This window comes from Oryctolagus cuniculus, chromosome 2 (assembly GCF_051225735.1).
Source record: "Oryctolagus cuniculus isolate XC-2025 breed Fujian yellow rabbit chromosome 2, ASM5122573v1, whole genome shotgun sequence".
In the NCBI taxonomy this organism is placed as follows: Eukaryota; Metazoa; Chordata; class Mammalia; order Lagomorpha; family Leporidae; genus Oryctolagus; species Oryctolagus cuniculus.
This window is the reverse complement of record NC_142868.1, coordinates 2,540,079-2,558,249: the sequence shown is the minus strand read 5'-3', so window position 1 is coordinate 2,558,249 and position 18,171 is coordinate 2,540,079. Positions and strand designations below refer to the sequence as shown.

The 18,171-nt window shown below is 68.3% G+C and overlaps 1 protein-coding gene and 1 long non-coding RNA gene across 3 annotated transcripts in view; one reads left to right on the top strand and one right to left on the bottom strand.

Annotated features, from left to right (window-relative positions):
- Positions 1-1,252: 1,252 nt before the first annotated feature.
- Positions 1,253-14,857, top strand: LOC149127666 (uncharacterized). The gene is made up of 2 exons (XR_016229719.1): positions 1,253-1,588; positions 14,297-14,857. It is a non-coding gene; the product is annotated as an uncharacterized LOC149127666 (long non-coding RNA).
- A 2,511-nt stretch (positions 14,858-17,368) lies between these two features.
- Positions 17,369-18,171, bottom strand: part of ACOX3 (acyl-CoA oxidase 3, pristanoyl) — a 40,116-nt gene continuing 39,313 nt past the window's right edge. For both annotated transcript variants that reach the window (XM_070069544.2, XM_089326891.1), the window contains exon 18: positions 17,369-17,803. In XM_070069544.2, coding sequence (XP_069925645.2) covers positions 17,684-17,803 — 120 coding nt within the window. In that variant the 3' untranslated portion in view covers positions 17,369-17,683. The remainder of the gene's footprint in view (positions 17,804-18,171) is intronic.

The following is an 18,171-nucleotide window of genomic DNA, read 5'->3' as shown; positions in this document are numbered from 1 at the left end:
TCCTTCCCCAGGGCCCCTGCAAGGAGGGAAGTGTGCGGGGACCCAGGGTGGGGCAGGTCAAGTGCTCTAGGGAAGAGCGGATTCTGTGGGCTAAGGAAATCCGAGAAGACTTCCTGGAGGCTGCGGCACTGGAGCCAGGTCTGCAAGGCTGAGCAGGGACGTGAAGGCCGAGGCCCGAAGCGTCCCCGGGAACTTGACCGTGGGGAGCTGCAGCCGCCGTCTGGACATAACCACTGTGTGGTTGATCCTCCAGGCCCCTGGAAATGCAGGCCTCTGCGGGAGGAGCCCCCCGAGGCCCCCCGAGGCCGTGGAACGTGGGGGCCTCTCAGGCCTTGCCTGCTCCGCACATGTCAAACACAGAGGCCCAGCCCCGACGGTGCCCCCGCAGACCCCACGCGGAGACACGCCTGGGCCTGTCCGGGCGACCAGACGGGAGCCGGCGGCTGAGCCTGCTGCATCCGCTTCCCCCTGGCCAGGGGCTGCTCTCTGAGGTCAGCAGGCGCACACGTCCCCTGCGGAGAACGCAGAGCCACAGCTGGACGCTCGGCGTGGGCCGGACGCTGCCGTCCTGGCTTGGCTTGGCCGTCTCTGCGCTGACCTGAGGGCAGCTTGGCCGGGGTGGCGCTGGGCCGGGGAGGACCTGACCTGGCTGCACTGGGCCTGCGTCATCCAGCTCTGCTCCCCCCTCCCAGGCGGTTTCCTGCTTCTGCATCGTTTGTTAAGATTGATTTATTGATTTGCAGTCACAGTTAGAGAGAGAGAGGGATAGAGAGGGACAGGGAGAAAGAGGGAGAGGGAGAGAGAGAGAGAGGTCTCCCATCTGCTGGCTCACTCCCCAGATGGCTGCAATGGCCAGAGCTGAGCTGATCCGAAGCCAGGAGCCAGGAGCTTCTTCCGGGTCTCCCATGTGCGTGCAGGGGCCCAGGACTTGGCCATCTTCCGCTGCTTTCCCAGGCCACAGCAGAGAGCTGGATCAGAAGTGGAGCAGCCAGGACTCGAACCCACACATGGGACACTGGCGCTGCAGGTGGCGGCTTCACCCGCTGTGCCACAGCATCTGCTGCACGGAGAACCTGGTAGCCCTGGTCCTGCCGGGGGACCCGTCTCCAAGCTGGCTCTGACTGCTGCCCAGCGTCCTGAGTGCAGAGAGACGGGGAGGAGCTTCCCGTCTGTCCCCTGTCACTGCACCGCTGCATGGCCAAGGGCCGTGTGCAGAGCCGTGGGAACGGACACCTGTGACCGAGCACCTGTTAGTGTCCCCGGCGACCAGGAGGGCGCGATGGCCGCCACCAGACGGGGGCTTGGGGGAGAGGACCCACAGGAAGCAGGAGCCGCAGCCCTGGGCAGACGTCCCGCTCACCGCCTCCTGTCTCCTAAACTCTTGGGGACGGCGCGAGGCAAACACTAGGGGACCTGCCAGGTGCCGTGTGCTGTGCCTTTAACTGACCTCACCCTGAGCAGACGGAGAAGACCCAGGTGCAGAGAGGCGCGACCACCGTGGAGCCCACCCTTGCTGTGGCCGGATGGGGTGGGACGCGGGCGGCCGGCTCCCGCGTCCAGGTCCTGCTGTTCCACGCCACGACGTGGGGTAAGAACTCGCCACTCTGAAACCGGACAGAAACGCAGTATCCTGAGCTAAGAGCAACACGACCAGGAACCTCCGGGGCCGTCAGCCCTTCCGCCTCGGAGCCAGAGCGGGCTCCACGTGCCCCACGCAGGACGTTAGGAGGGAAGTGGCCAGAGTCCGGGCATGGCCATGCTCCAGGTGGGTCCTGGTGGCCATGCCCCGGCCCCACGCCAGGCCCAGGCCAGGCACAGCGCCCAGGAGGCCCCTGCTCCCGGCTCTGAGCCTGGCACCTCTGTGGTGTGGCACCTGGGTGCTTCCCCTCCCCCTCAGTCCCAGCCCTGGGCTCAGGCCTGCCAGAGGACGGGGGGCCCGAGGCTAGAGGCCCCTTGACTGTCTCAGGCCTGGCACTGCCCGAGGGGCTAGGGTAGGACTTAGGAGGTCCTGGGTATTCTGTGGCTGGAGGGCCAGGGTGCTGGCGGGTGAGCCGACGGCCATGGCCTGGGTCCTGGCTGCCCTGCCCCGAACTGGGAGGCACTGAACGAGGTCTCAGTTTTCTCCTCCGTCAAATGGGTGCAGGAGCCCTCGGCTCACGGTGCCACACAAAGGGGTCTGGGCCTTCAAGGCAGGTGCTGCACACGAGTGCCCGCCCCTACCCCGGCACGCACCCACCTGCTGTCCCCCAGGCTGGTCAGGGCTCACCTGGCAGCCTCTGCCCTCTCCCCGCCCTGCCTGAGCCGGGCTGGCCATGGCTGAGTCTGGCAGGCCCAGGAGGATGAGGTAGTGTCTGTGCCAGGCCCGGGGCTGGCGCCACACGGGGAGGGCACGGGGGGGGGGGAGCCGGGGGCAGGGCAGCCCCTGGGGGTGCTCTGCACACAGGCGCAGCTCCGCCAGGGAGGGTGGGGGCGCCGAGGGACTGAGCCCGGCCCCTCTCCCCTGGGGCCACTGTCCCCACCTGGGCAGCAGGAGAGAGCCTCCTGGGCCCTGAGGGGGGTACGGGCCGGGATCCAGGGTGCCATGGAAAGATGAGGGCAGGGAGACAGAGGGCATCAGCCTCCGAGACGGACAGACAGGCGGAGGCCCAGACAGGTCCCGGGCAGACGGCCGCGGTGGTGGGCAGGTCAGCAGAGGTCTGCTGGTGACAGGTGACAGCCCCCTGTGAGGACAGGGACACGCGGCCGTCCCCGTACGTGTGGGCACCGGCACACAGCCGTGCTCGGGCCCTGCCCCACGGGAGGGCCTGGGTGCCAGGCTGGCCGAGACCCACAGACAGCAACACCCCAAAGCCTCCAGGGGAGACGAAGGCGGGGCAGAGCCGGGGACCCGGGCCTCAGTCTCCCTGTGGGCGCCTCAGCCGTTCCTGCTTGCACACGGGGGACCCCTGGAGCGCGTGAGGGGAGGGTGAGGGGGGCAGGGCCGGGGCCTGTGACCGCCCAGCTCCCCGCGGGGGAGGGGTAGGGGAGCTGGTCAATGGCTGTGACGAGCATGTGGGTGCACACGCACACACTCACACACACACATGCACACACTCATGCACACACACGCACACACTCATACACACATACATGCACACGCATACTTGCACACCCTTATAGTGCGCACACACATGTGCACACTCACACACACATGCACACACATGTACACACACACGCAGTGAGACCCACGCGCCCGCGTCCGTGGGCCCCCACACCCCGCCCGACACAGCCGCACCCTCACAGTCCCCGCGCTCACACTCGCGCTCTCCCAGCTGCAGTGGGCGGAGCCCTGAGCAGCTGTGTCCAGCCCCGCAGTCGCCAGCTGGCGCTGTGTCCACTCAGTCTGGGAGCCTCTGACGTCAGAGGCAGGAGTGAGAACGCTGTGTCCGTGTCAGCGGGACACTGAGCCCTGTCCGGTGGCTCCCACAACAGCCCCAAGGAGGGCGCCCTCTGAAGACCCCGCCCTGGCCCAGGGAGGCGGGGCCTGCCCTGCCCACGGGTCCACCCAGATGCTGGATCCCCAGAGCCCAGGGCTGTCCCCTGTGGTGACCAGGAGTCCCTGGGGCTGGGAGGGGCGCTGGCCTCGGGAACCTCGGCCGGGTGGTGGGAGCCACTGCGCAGGCGCCTGACATCGGCCTCTGACCAGCACATGCTAGGGCGCGCGCCCACCCAGCCGCACCTCGCAGAGGCAGCCGAGGCGGGGGTACCCATGTAGGGGACGAAGGGGCGTCTGAGGGCCTGGTGGAGTCAGGCCCACCGACCCCTGGGCCACGGGGAGGGGCAGCCCACGCCCGAGGGGACCCAGGGGAAGGGGCAGTCGGAGCAGTGCGGGCGGCCCTCAGTGAGCCCTGGCCCCCCGCCACCTGCCCGCCAGCCCCTCTCGGGCCCCCACCAGAGCCCCAGGACTAGGGCCGGCTCCACATCCAGGATTCCAGGCTGAGTCCTGGCCCCGCCGCTCCCGCCCAAATCCCAGAATGCCCGGTTCTGGGGTGGGGGCCAGGGCACTGCCCTCCGCTGGGGCTCAGGGCCTGTCCCAAGGCAAGCAGCCTGACCGCTGGTGGCAGGAGTAGCTGCAATGCGAGCAGCCGCCGTGGGGCCGGGGCTGATGCAGCCCCCCCTGGAGGGCGAGAGCCGCCCCCCGCCCCTGGAGATGGCCAGCGCCTTGCCGGGCACAGCGTACTCCACCCGCAGGTCTCAGAGAGGGGCCGGCTCGCCCTCCCGAGCCCCCAGCAGGCCTGGCCCCAGGGCTTGCTCCCCGCTGCGTGTCCCCCGCACCCCATCACAGCGTGGTCACCCAGAATCGGGGCTGTCCCTGCCTGAGGCCAGACGCTGGCAGGCCCGGGGCCTCACGGGAAGCCAGCAGTGCAGGTGCAGCCAGACGGGGCCATGGACGCCCAGGGCCAGCGCAGGGCATGGGTCAGCCAGGCAACGCTACCCTCAGGGAAGAGGGCGTGGCTGCGACCCCGAGGTGTGGGGTGGGCCAGGGTGCAAGTGAGAAAAGCCACTTGTCCCATTTTCTTTCTTTTTTTTTTAAAATTTTTATTCATTGGAAAGGTGGAGTGAAAGGAGGAGAGATGTTTTTCATCCGCTGATTTACTCCCCAAATGGCCACAACAGTCAGGGCTGGACCAAGACAAAGCCGGGAGCCAGGAGCTTCCTCCAGGTCTCCCACATGGGTGCAGGGGCCCAAGGACTTGGGCCATCTGCTGCTGCTTTCCCAGGCCACAGCAGAGAGCTGGGTGGGAAGCGGAGCAGCCGGGACTGGAACCGGCACCCTTGTAGGACGCCGGCACCGCCGACGGCAGCCTGGCCCCCGAGGGCCCCTCTTAAGGAGAAGTCGGCAGACTGGGAGGAAGCTGGGGACGTGAGGCCGTTCTCTGGGACACAGATGTAAACACCGGAGGGTTGTTGTTTTCTGAAAACAGGAGCAGCTGCCTGGGGCGGGCGGGGCTGGGCTTTGCAGCAGGCTGTGGGGACGGCTCTGGCGCGCCCATGGAGTGCGTGTGCGCACACACGCGCGCACGCACATGCATGTACACACGCACATGCATACATACACATACATGTACTCACATGGGCGAGCATCACACGCGTGCACACACATGTGTACACGTGTGCTCGCGTGCTCGGGCATGCACGCACACACGCACACACACTGACCTCTGCTCTGAGCTCTCGCTGACACCATGTGCAGACGTCAGAGAGAGGCCAGACGGAGGCGGGAGACGGGATGCTGAGGGCTGCCTGGAGGAGGTGAGCCAGTGCTGTCCCATGTGGAGACCAGGCCATGCGTGCAGTGCGGTGACACAGACTAGCAGGGACCTGGACTGCAGAGGCGGGAGGGGGCCGGTGTGCTGATTCCTCGCTGTGCCCAGGAGGTACCACGGAGGCCTCGCCAGCAGGTATAAGGGGCACTCGGAGGCCACAGAGCCACGGCCTGGCCATGAGCACCGGGGTACATGTCCCTGGTCCAGACGCAGCCCCCAGCTGGAGACGGTGGGAAGCCGTGCCGGGGACGGCCCCCTGCGAGGAGACGCTGCGAGGGCAGAGACGGGGGGGTTGGGGGGGGAGGGAACAGCCTTCCGGCGCTCAGCAGGGGCCCGTGGGAGGCTGGAGGACACTGCGGCTGCCTTCTCACGGGAACGCGGGCCGGGCCGGCTCCCCAGGAGCCGTTGGTGGTACTGGCGTGGCCGGCGGGGCCTGGCTGCTGTCTTGGTTTGGCTCCGCTCTGCGTGTTAAGGAAAGCAGCTGTGAGGCCCGAGCAAGCCGGGGCCTCAGTCCCACTGACCAGCCCAGGCTGCCCCCACCGCCCGCGCCCCCAGGGCCGGCCGCAGCCGTCCCACGCAGGGGCTGGGCAGGAGGCAGAGCCCGACCGCGGCGATGACAGCTCTGGCCGCTCAGCCGCAGCCTTGGGCCGGCACCAAGCCCCTGCTCCCCTCCCCAGGATGAGGTCACTTCCGGTGGGCAGAGGGCCCTCGGGCCCAGCCCCTCCCCCCGCGTCTCCCACGCTCTCTCCCAGCCCGGCTGAGCCCCTGGGCTGGAGACCTGCCAGGACTGAGCCCGCCGCTGCCCCCGGCTGCCTGCCGCCCTGAGACTCTGCAGGCAGTGGGGTCTGTCTGATGTGCTTGCCGGTCCCTTCTGAGCCCCCAGCTCGCTGTGGTCCCTGCACATGGCGGCGGCAGCAGCGGCGGCAGCGGTGGCTATGCCACTCCCCACGGAGCACTCGCCACCCCCACCCCTCACAGAGCACCTGCCGCCCCCACCCCCCACAGAGCACCCGCCACCCCCACCCCCACGGAGCACCTGCCGCCCCCACCCCCACGGAGCACCCGCCACCCCCACCCCACGGAGCACCTACCACAACCACCCCCCACAGAGCACCCGCCACCCCCACCCCCCACAGAGCACCCGCCACCCCCACCCCACGGAGCACCTACCACAACCACCCCCCACAGAGCACCCGCCACCCCCACCCCCATGGAGCACCTACCACAACCACCCCCCACAGAGCACCCACCACCCCCAGCCCCATGGAGCACTCGCCCCCCCACCCCCTGTAGAGCGCCTGCCTCCCCCACCCCCACAGAGCACCCGCCACCCCCACCCCCACGGAGCACCTGCCGCCCCCACCCCCACGGAGCACCCGCCACCCCCACCCCACGGAGCACCTACCACAACCACCCCCCACAGAGCACCCGCCACCCCCACCCCCCACAGAGCACCCGCCACCCCCACCCCACGGAGCACCTACCACAACCACCCCCCACAGAGCACCCGCCACCCCCACCCCCATGGAGCACCTACCACAACCACCCCCCACAGAGCACCCACCACCCCCAGCCCCATGGAGCACTCGCCCCCCCACCCCCTGTAGAGCGCCTGCCTCCCCCACCCCCACAGAGCACCCGCCACCCCCACCCCCACGGAGCACCTGCCGCCCCCACCCCCACGGAGCACCCGCCACCCCCACCCCACGGAGCACCTACCACAACCACCCCCCACAGAGCACCCGCCACCCCCACCCCCCACAGAGCACCCGCCACCCCCACCCCACGGAGCACCTACCACAACCACCCCCCACAGAGCACCCGCCACCCCCACCCCCATGGAGCACCTACCACAACCACCCCCCACAGAGCACCCACCACCCCCAGCCCCATGGAGCACTCGCCCCCCCACCCCCTGTAGAGCGCCTGCCTCCCCCACCCCCACAGAGCACCCGCCACCCCCACCCCCACGGAGCACCCACACCTCCTCCCCTGTGGAGCACCTGCCGCCCCCACCCCCATAGAGCGCCTGCCGTGAGCTTGGCCTGAGGCCCTCACTGGAACCCTGCCCAGGTGACGCGGCTCTGTTTGCATCGGTGGCCTGCAACGTGTTCTCTGCCTCCGACTGGCCACGAAGGCCCCTGCCCCTCCTCTCCAGCTCCAGGGCACCATCGAGGGTCCCTGAGCAGCTCCCAGGAGCCCGGGGCCAGAGGAGAGGTCTCAGCGGCTGTCCAGGGCGAGGGGAGGGCCCGGCGGGGGTGGGGTGCAGGGGGCAGGGGGAGGGTCTGGTGCTGGGCAGGGAGGAGAGGGGACCCAGGGGAAGCCACAGAGCTTGGCCCGACAGAGGCCCTGGGTTCCGGTCCGCAGCGCGTCCACCTGCTCCAGCGTGAAGCCCGCAGCACTGGCCAGAGGCCATGCCGGGAGCTGGGCGCTCCCCTGGCTGGAGGCTGCAGCCGGCACGGGGGCCTGAGTGCTGGACTGGGGCACAGTGGAGGGTGTGGCCCCTGGAGCCTTGACCCCAGCAGGTTCCCATGGGGCCGAGGGTGCCCTGGGTGTCCGGCTAGGCCCCACGGAGGTGGCCTCCCGGGGTGGCACCTGCCGGGGGCGGGGAAGCGGCCGTCCTCTGGGCCCTGACTGCTGCTGCCTCCCTGGTGAGCGCTGTGTCCACCCTGCTGCAGCTCCTCTGCCAGCCTGGGCGGCCCAGGGACGGCGGGAGGCCCAGCGGCGGGAAGTGCAGACATGATCCGGGGACCACGGGTTAGGAGGAAGCGTCTGGGTAGAGCAGTGCCCGCTGGGGGCTGGGGGCTGGGGGGGAGTTCTGCTCTCGGCTTCTCCAACCAGGAGCAGCGTGCGGCGCGCTCAGCCACAGGCAGGCACACACAGGACACACGGGGGCAGCCGTCCAGGAATCCTGCCGTGTGATGGCCGGGAAGGAGCCGCGGGGGAGGCCACGCCCAGGTCACTGGTCACGGCCAGAGCGCCAGGACACACAGCCGCTGCCTGTGCCGTGGCAGCAGGGCCGTGCCTGGGCGAGCTCTCGAGGGCGCAGGATGAGCGCGGGGTGCATGTGGCGCCGGGGGTCGCCCCGCCCCTGACAGCCTGTGAGTGCTGGGGGCCAGGTGTTCCTGTCAGGAGAGGGTCCGGGTGCGGCCTTGATGTCTCCCTTCTGTGTGATGCGCCTTGATTTTCTGATTTTAGAAGGGAAACGATGCTGAGAAATGGCCCCACGGGGACGCCCAGCTGAGCTGTGAGCACCCACTCCCTCGGCTGGGGAAACTGAGGCAGGACGCCCAAGAAGGAGGACATGTGAGACCAAGGCAGGCACCTGGCCCCCCGGAACTGGGGCCCCTCCCCCTCGGCCCCACGGGGCTTCTGGGGTCGGGGGTCCGGGCACAGACAGCGCCACCCCTGAAACCCTCGAGAGAAGCACACAGAACCTGGCCGAGCTGCCCCCTCCCAGAGCAGGGCCGGGGCCGCCTCTGAGGGGCTCTCGCCCAGGGGGACGCCCACTGCCCACCAGCCCGCATCGGCAGCCGGCGGGCACTCGCAGGCGGGGGCTTTGGGGTGGGCAGCCTGGAGGGCCTGCTCCCCAGAGACCCCCCACGCCCCTTCATCGACGCTGTGTTCCAACCCCGCCCCCCCCCACAGGGGGCCCCGAGGACAGGGGCAGCAGCTGGCCAGTGGGGAGGGGCCTTCTCTGAGCCCTCCCTCTGCGCCATGTCTCGCTGCTGCTGCCCCCTCCCCCTCCGAGGCCTGGGCCTGGCAGCCGATCGCGAGACCCGGATGGGGTGCCAGGGTCCTGGCTTCAGGGGGCTGCAGCGGCTGGCCAGCAAGTCTGCTGCTCTGAGCCCTGTCCCAGAAGCCCCCACTCCGGACCCCTGGGGGCAGCTCATGGCCCTTACAGCCTAGGAGGAGGAGGCGCCGGGTGTCCATCGGACAGAGCCAGGGCTGGCACCGGATGGCAGGGGCAGGGGCTGGGAGCCTGAGAGTGAGGGCCTGGCTGGGCTGCCTCCTCCTGAGGCCCCGGCCCCTCCCTGTGTCCCCACATGCCCCCCTGCCGTGCCTGCCTGTGTCCTAACCTCCTGTTCTCAGGACACGGATTGGATTAAGCGAACGTCTCCAGACAGGGCCACAGCCGGAGGGCCTGGGGGTGGACTCTTCGCCTGGCTCAGCCTCTAACACTGGCCGTCCCCGGAGCGGCTGGGCGGCTGCGCGGCCGGGATCTGTGTGACCCTCCGCCCGGGGCCACGTCTCTGTGGCGACTCGGTGAGCAGCTGTGACTGGGGAAGCAGCTGCTTCTGCCGCCGTGGAAAGTTCCTACAAAGAAACAGCTTTAGAATTGGCGGCCTGCGTCCCGCGGCCTGAGCCAGCCAGGGCTTGTGCAATCCCACTGGTGTTCGCCAGGCCCAGCAGCAGGTGCTAGAAGTGCCGAGGAGACAGGTGGAGGGGGCGTGGCGGGGGCCCGGGATGGGAGCCCCCCGGGTGTAGTGGGAGGACATGCAAAGGCCCGCGCCCGTGTGCAAGGGCGCAGGTGCACAGAAGACAGCGGTGGAGTCTGGAGGATTCTACGCGGGCGGCTGAGGTGCAGGGGCGTGGGCCAGGCCCCCGGCCACATTGCGGGGAGACGGAGGCTGGCTGCCGCCCAGGGCTGGGCAGAGCGGGAGCCGTGGAGTCCTGGGTAGCTGGCGTGGGGAGGGAGGCGGAAGCACCATGCTGGCCGGCTGGGGAGAGCCAACGGTCAGCCCTGCTTAGCCAGCTCTCAGTGAGCCCCCGGGGGGGGTTTCGCCGGGAGCTGCAGGTGAGGCGCTGTGCCCCCACCCCGGCTCCCCGTCCAGACCCAGCTCCCCACCCCTGCACATCCTGGGAGGCAGTGGGGCGGGGTCCCTGCCTCCCACAGCGGGGACCCATGCTCCAGCCTGGCCCAGCCTGGCTGCAGGCGTCTGGGGAGGGAACCAGCAGACGGGAGCGCTCTCTGTCCATCTGTCTGTCCCTCCAATGAATAGACGACTTTTCTTACAAACAGCCCGTCCTAATGCCCATCCCCAGAGGAGCGCCCCCACCCTGGCCCGAGCGGTGTCCGTCTCCCAGGGCACCCGCCTGCTCACCACAGCACGCTCAGGCCCAGGCAAGGTGAGGCGCGGGTCACCTGCACTGCTGCCCGCTGCCCGGCTTGGGACCCCCGAGCCCTGGCCCCCTCCCTGGCTGAGTCCTGCTTGGGGTCCCCCGGGCAGGCGGGGGCCATCCTGAGTGGCAGGTGTGTGCACTGCTGACCGCCGGGGGTGGGGCGCCCCTCGCGAGCCGCCGTGAGCCACCTCACATGCCCGAGCTCTCTCCCTGCTAAGGCCGGGGGGTCGCAGAGAGGAGACCCAGGCCCCATGGACAGCTGCTGCTTTGCCGACTCCGCTCCTGCAGAGAGAGCAGTGGGCAGCCATGACGCATGCCCCGTGGGCCTGGCTCCCGCGTGGCCGGCCCTGCAGGCCCCTGCTCACCTCCCACACGAGGGCGTGGCACGCTGGATGGCTGTGAGCTCAGAGGGTGGTCCCCCACTCTTCCCGGATCTCCGTGGGAAGCCGCCCCTCTGGGCCGGGTGGGCCCGGAGAAGGGCCGCAGGCCACACACCCACCGAAGGAGGCAGCCGGCTGGCCAGCCAGCCCTACTGAGTGAGGCACAGCCACGGCAGCCCGCGTCCCCGAGCCTCGGCGACCACGGCAGGGACAAGAGCGCTGTGTGCCCCTCCTGGCCTGTCCCTCTGTCCCCACACACCCAGGGGGCAGTGGGCAGCCAGGCACCGCGCACCTCGCCGAGCCCCGAGTGGAGCAGGTGCTGTGGGTTTGTGCTGGATCTGTGGCTGGTTGTGGGCGGGGCCAGGGAGGGAAGGGAGAGGGCTGGGGGTGGGCACGGTTGGCCCCCAGCCCCTTCTTGCCCTTCGGAGCTCATCACCGAGTTCAGGGTTGCTTGGGGGGTGGGGCGCGGAACGCAGGCCGGGCCGGCCTCTGTTGAGAGGAGCTCCCGCACCCGGCCTGGGACAAGACCCGGCCCCGCCGTGTGTGACGCCCGCCGCCCCCGCCGCCCCCGCCGCCCCACGAAGCGCTCTCGCTGTCCCCTGGGCCGGGCCAGGCCACAGCTTCCTGAGAAGTGCTGTCTTGGCTGCCCGGGGCAGGAGCGCCGGCCAGGCAGGCGTGGGCGGGCCGTCATCCACACAGCTGTTACTGCCATCATCATCATCACCACCATCACTGCAGACAGCGAGCAGCAGGGCGGGCCCTGCAGAGGTGCGGCCAGAGCCCGCCTCCGCCTCCCCCACCCCACCCTTCCTGTGGGCGGCTTAGGGCTAGGGTTAGGGTTAGCTCTGGGGTCAGGGTCAGGGTCAGGGTCAGGCTTAGGGTTAGGGTTAGGGTTAGCTCTGGGGTCAGGGTCAGGGTTAGGGTTAGGGTCAGGGTTAGCTCTGGGGTCAGGGTCAGGGTTAGCTCTGGGGTCAGGGTCAGGGTTAGGGGTAGCAGCCGTCGCAGGCAGTGGCGTCACCTGCTGCGCTGCCTCCCAGCCCGGCCAAGGCTTGCGCAGCCGTGTGTGCCAAGGAGACCCAAGGCCTTTTTCCACCTTTTCTGCGAGTGTGGCTTCCCCCTCGGCCCTCAGGCTGCCTGCGTCCCCAGGGGTCCCGGCCGCCCCAGCTGAGCAGGGAGGCAGCCTCCTTGGGTGAGCGACGAGGGCAGAGGGAGCTGGCAATGCCGGGTCCTGTGTGCGCCCTTCCGCCTGGGAGGGGGAGATGAGACAGGTTTCCCTCTGGCTGGCGACCCCCCTGCAGCACGTCCAGTGCTGCTCCTCAGTGGTCTGCCCCCCACTGCTGGGGGCCGGAAGCCCCGCCTGCCCTGCCGGCCTCCAGGGTCCTGGAGGTGAAGGGGGAGGCAGCGCCTCCTGCAGTGAGGACGCACACAGGCCTGAGGGCTGCGGCCCAGGCGGACACGGAGCTCGGTCTCCTGCGGGGAGGGGGGAGCAGAGATGAGGCCTCACGTCCAGGCGGGGGCAGTGCGGCCAAACTGGTCCTCTTCCCTGCTGCAACACTACACACTGCCGGCGCCGCGGCTCACTAGGCTAATCCTCCGCCTGCGGCACCAGCACACCGGGTTCTAGTCCCGGTCAGGGCGCCAGTTCTGTCCCAGTTGCCCCTCTTCCAGGCCAGCTCTCTGCTGTGGCCCAGGAAGGCAGTGGAGGATGGCCCAAGTGCTTGGGCCCTGCACCCCATGGGAGACCAGGAGAAGCACCTGGCTCCTGGCTTCGGAGCGGTATTTGGGGGGTGAACGAAAGGAAAAAGGAAGACCTTTCTCTCTGTCTCTCTTTCACTGTCCACTCTGCAAAAAGAGTACACACTGCCCAATCATTCCTTCCACCCACGCACCCACCCATCCATCCATGTACCCATGCACCCAGCCATCCATGTACCATGCACCCAGCCATCATTCACCCACCCACCCTCCCACCCACCTACCCTGGGCATCCCCTCCCTCCAGTTCATCACCTGCCCATCCATCCATGCACTCACCCCCCTCCCCCCTCCCCCACATGCATGCACTCACCCACCTCTCCCCTCCTTCCACGCACCCGGCTCCTCCATGCTTGCCAAGTGCTTCCTCCTTTGTGGGGAGTTGGACACACATGATCGAGACCTGGCCCCTGCCTCAGTGAGTTTCCAGACCCGTGGGAAGACTGACCACAAACCCAAGTGCTGTGCGGATGATGGAGGCTCCTGCCAAATCAATCAGACGGGTCGCGGCTGGGCAAGGGGCATGATGGGGCCCCTGATGGTGACGTCAGGTGGGAAACAAGGGTTTCAGCTGGGGCTGGTGTGGTGGCACAGCGGGCGAAGCCACTGCTGGCACCGCCGGCATCCCACACCGGAGCGCCAGTTTGAGTGCCGGCTGCTCCGCTTCCCACCCAGCTCCCCACCGATGCGCCTGGGAAGCAGCAGACGCTGGCCCAAGTGCACGGTTCCCGCCACCCATGTGGGAGATCCGAGTGCAGCTTCTGGCTCCCGGCTTCAGCCTGGCCCAGCCCTGGCTGTCGCGGTCATTTGGGGAGTGAACCAGCAGACGGGAGATGTGTGCCACTTTGCCTTTGAAACGAGGAAATCTTGGAGTTCTGGTCCGTACCATGCCCTCACCCAGAGAGAGGCTGCAGGTGGGGGGCCGTGGGGGGACCCAGGGGGCAGTGCCCCAGCGGCTGGATGCACAGGTGGGCAGCAGCCCCAGCCCCGCGTGGGGCGTGTGGCAGGAGGGGCCCCTGCAGCCACCCGGAGCCCATCCTGGGGCCACCCGGAGGAGCAAGGGCGAGGGGCTGGGAGCAGAGCCAGGCCTGGCCCCAGAGGGACGAGGGCAGGAAGCACACCGTGGGGGACAGGGGTGTCCTTCTCCCTCCGGCCTTCCTGAAGTGCCGGGGGTCGGCCTCTCGCTTCCCCAGGGCTGCTGCAGACGGCCAGAGCTCTTCCGGGAACGCAGGCCAGGGAACTGGCAGTGGTCCCAGGACCATGTGTGTGTCAGAAGTGGCCACGGGGCTGGAAAGACGGGCAGAGCCCTGGGCCCAGCCCCCAGCACCCAGTTTGGCCCCAGGCCCTGGCGTGTGCCTGGCACTGTAGTAGAGGCTCACACGTGTGTGGTGTGAACTGGCTCTCCCAGCCCTGGAAGGCCGCCCACACTCAGAGCAGGTGGCCGTGCTGGGCTGGGGCCTGGGCCCGCCGAGCGCCCCCCAGCGGCTGTGGCAAAGGCCCAGGGGTTTCTGGATGCAGGGTAGGGGGAGCCAGACCTTCCCAACCCGACGCTGTTTTCACAAGCCTGGCTCTGGAGCAGGGACAAAAATGTGCAGCGTGGCCAGGAATCTCTGCCAGCTGGACGCACACCCCGGGACAAACGCGAGGGGCGGCGCCGGGCAGCGGCTCCGGCTTTGTTTTCCTACCCGCGGGGCTCGGCCCCTGTAAGACGAGACGTGTGTTTTCTCTCGAGGGGCGGATGGCTCAGCACCACGCGGGAACTCCAGCGTGAACCCACAACAGGGTGGAGCAAACTGCACGCCGAGGTCAGGGCCAGCGGCTGGGGCTGAGCCAGCCTCCAGCCTCACCAGCAGGCGCGTGCCGGCAGCAAGGGCGCCAACAGAGGCGCTGCACTGCGCATGCTCCCGCTGACCACCTCGGACCCGGAGCTGCCTCCCCTGGGCAGCGGGCAGAGTGGAGGCTGGGGGCCGGCGCTGTGGCATAGCAGGTGAAGCTGCCACCTGCAGGGCCGGCATCCCATTTGGCCACCGGTTCGACTCCTGGATGCTCCATTTCCTATCCAGCTCTCTGCTGTGGCCTGGGAAAGCAGTGGAAGATGGCCAAGTCCTTGGGCCCCTGCACCCGCGTGGGAGACCCGGAAGAAGCTCCTGGCTCCTGGCTTCGGATCGGCCCAGCTCCAGCCATTGTGGCCATTTGGGGAGTGAACCCGTGGATGGAAGACACTGTCCCCCATCCCCCCCCACCCCGCTTCTCTGCAACTCTGCCTTTCAAATAAATAAGTGAATCTTAAAAATGGAGGTCAGCCGGGCCTTGAAAGGGGCCACACAGTGGAGCATCCCTGGAAGACATGGACACTAGGGCCTCTCACACAGACCCAGGCCCCAGGCCCCAGGAGAGGCCCAGATGGGAGCTTCAGCCACAGCCAAGTGGCCACACAGTGTGACCAAACGCAAGCCAGAGGGGCCAGCGCTGTGGTGCAGCAGGTAAAGCCCCAGCCTGGGGTGCCGGCATCCCATGTGGGCACCGGTTCGAGCCCCAGCTGCTCCACTTCCGATCCAGCTCCCTGCTGTGGCCTGGGAAAGCAGTGGATGATGGTCCAAGTGCTTGGGCCCCTGTACCCGTGTGGGAGAAGACCTGGAAGAAGCTCCAGGCTCCAGGCTCCAGGCTCCCGGCTCCCGGGTTTGGATTGGTCCAGCTCCGGCCATTTCAGCCACCTGGGGAATGAACCAGCAGATGGAAGACCTCTCTCTGTAACTCTGCCTTTCAAATACATAAGTACATCTTTAAAAAGAAACACAAACCCGAGGCTACACAGAGCCCCCAGGGCTGACGCCACGTGCTCAGCCCCTGAAGAGAGCGGAGCCTGGCCCCAGGCTGTGTGGAGCCGTGCACTCGGGAGCAGGTGGGCTCGCACCCGGGAGGCACCGAGTGCTGGTCCCCAGCCTGGCCCGGGGAGACAGAGCGCGCGCCCGCCGTCGGGTGAAGGAGCGAAGCGAGGACTCACGGAGCTGGTCCTCGGAGCCCAGGATGGCTCCATGGCACACCGAGGGCCCGGGAGCACCTGCCCGGGCCTCCTGCCCCGAGCAGCACCGGCTCGCTGGGCTCAGGCCTCCCCGCACCCTGCTCTGGGCTTCCCCCCAATATGGGGCCTCACCGCACCCTGCTCTGGGCACCCCCCCCCCAGCTGGGGCCTCCCCGCACCCTGCTCTGGGCACCCCCCCCCAGCTGGGGCCTCCCCGCACCCTGCTCTGGGCATCCCCCCCAGCTGGGGCCTCCCCACACCCTGCTCTGGGCACACACCCCCCCCAGCTGGGGCCTCCCCGCACCCTGCTCTGGGCACCCCCCCCAGCTGGGGCCTCACTGCACCCTGCTCTGGGCACCCCCCCCCAGCTGGGGCCTCACCGCACTCTGCTCTGGGCATCCCCCACCTCAGGCCTCCCCGCTCCCTGCTCTGGGCACCCCCCCCCAGCTGGGGCTGGTGCCCTCTGCCTGGGGACGTAGCAGCAAAGGGGAGAGCTGGGTGGGTCAGGGCCCCCCAGGGACCCACCCTCCGATGCCCCAGCTGGGGACGTGCCTCCGTCCCTGCCGCCCCAGGTTGGCCTCAGCCTCCGGCTCGTGCAGGCAACAGAGCTGAGGCAGCCGCATGCCCGGGGGGGCGGGGTGAGAGGCCACTGTGCACCCCTGTCTTAGACTCACCCGGCAGGGCCTGTGCTCAGCCCGGCACTGAGCCAGCGACAGCTGAGGTTCTGGTTTTTAATTCATTAATTTACTTATTTGAAAGGCAGTCTTCCATCTGCTGGTTCACTGCCCAGATGGCTACGTCAGCCAGGGCTGGGCCAGGCCAGAGCCAGGAGCCTGGAGCTCCATCCGGGTCTCCCCTGTGGGCAGTGGGACCCAAGCACTTGGGCCGTCTTCTGCCTCCCAGGGTGTGCATCTGCAGGAAGCAGGACTGGAAGTGGAGGTGGGACTGGGACCCAGGCACCCCGACCTGGGCCGCAGGCAGCAGCTGAGCCCGACGCCTGCCCGTGTGCCGACGTACTCCACAGGACGGCCCGCAGGCGCATCCGGGTCCTCACAAGAGATGTCCACCTTCTCTGTGGCCAGGCAGCGTCCCGCTGTGGACACCCCCACGCCGCCTTTCTCCCCCCACCTGCTGAGCCCTGGCTGTGTGGACAGAGCTGCCGTGAGCCCGGGAGTGCGGCTGCCCCAGTCCTCCCCTGCTTCTTCAGGGTCCTCTCGCGTGCTTTTCTGCGGCGGTGGAAGCTGCCACAGGTCCCTCAAGCTCCCTGGCCCCCGGCGTCTGGACCTGGCCCCGCATCTGAGCGTGCACGGCCGCGACCGTGCCGGGCGGGTTTTTCTCGTCTCCTCTCTGCTCTCCTCCTGGGACTGCGTGACGCCGAGGCACGCTCCCAGGCTGGCACCCTCTGCTGTGGCCTGGGAAAGCAGTAGAAGATGCCCAAGTGCTTGGGCCCCTGCACCTGTGTGGGAGACTCGGAGGAAGCTCCTGGCTTCGGATCAGCACAGCTCCGGCCGTTGCGGCCAATTGGGGAATGAACGTGCGGATGGAAGACCTCTCTCTCTCTCTCTCTCTCTCTCTCTCTCTCTCTCTCTCTCTACCTCTTTGTAACTCTTTCCAATAAATAATAAAAATAAATCCTTTTAAAAAAAGAAAGGAAGGAAGTTTGCTTTAACAAAAAGAACCTTAAGCTATGTCATTCCCAGGGTCTGTGTCATAAATAAGGTTCTAATACAATTAATCAATCAAAGATCAGACGGGCATCACTAATTCCTCAGCAACGCGGGGCCGTGTGAAAATATTCCACATTTATTCGAAAGACCACCTGACCAGAAAACCCGTGATTACAAGTGCTGTGCGTCAGCCTGAATACCTGAGCCTGCAAACAGATGGTGAAGACCCTGCCCGGGGCACCGCGGTCCCGCGAGGCTGCCCGGCACGGCCCAGGACGCTCGGCGACCCCCGCAGGCCTGAGGGCTGGCGCCAGGGCAGAGGCGCGTTCAAAAGCCGTGCGACTTCCAGAATCTTCCGGAGCCAGCATGGACGCCACGTCTCCGCTGCGTGACTGCCTCGACTAGATCCGGCCGACGTGCGCCGGCACGGCTACAGCTTCGACCTCAGACCTCCCGGGTCGGGTTTGCGCGTGGAAAACTCTGCCCACCAGGACGGCCGCTCCAGCACTCCCCTCCCCTGCAGGACGGAGCCCCACAGGTTCTTGTAGAGCTGCGGGGAGCACACGGGCGCATGAGGGGCCGCCCGGGGCCAGGAACACGGGCGGCGCTTCCCCGTCGCTCTTAGCAAGCCTCCAGCAGGACTGGGGCTACTAACACCCGCCTTTACCTGCGACAGGACGCAGCCGGGAAAACCAAGTACCAGGCGGCACGGGGCGCGTCTGCGGCGGAGAGCAGCCCGCGGCTCCCCAGCCCTGCGGCCCAGAGACCCCGGCCGCACTCACTGCGGTCCTCAAAGGGGAACTCGGCCCCGCGCTGTGTTCCAGCGCCCAGGTGCGGCCGAGCAGCGGGCACCTCGGCCGGCCTCCCCACGCCCGGCCACGCACCACCCCGATCACTCCCCGCCGGGGCCACGCTCAC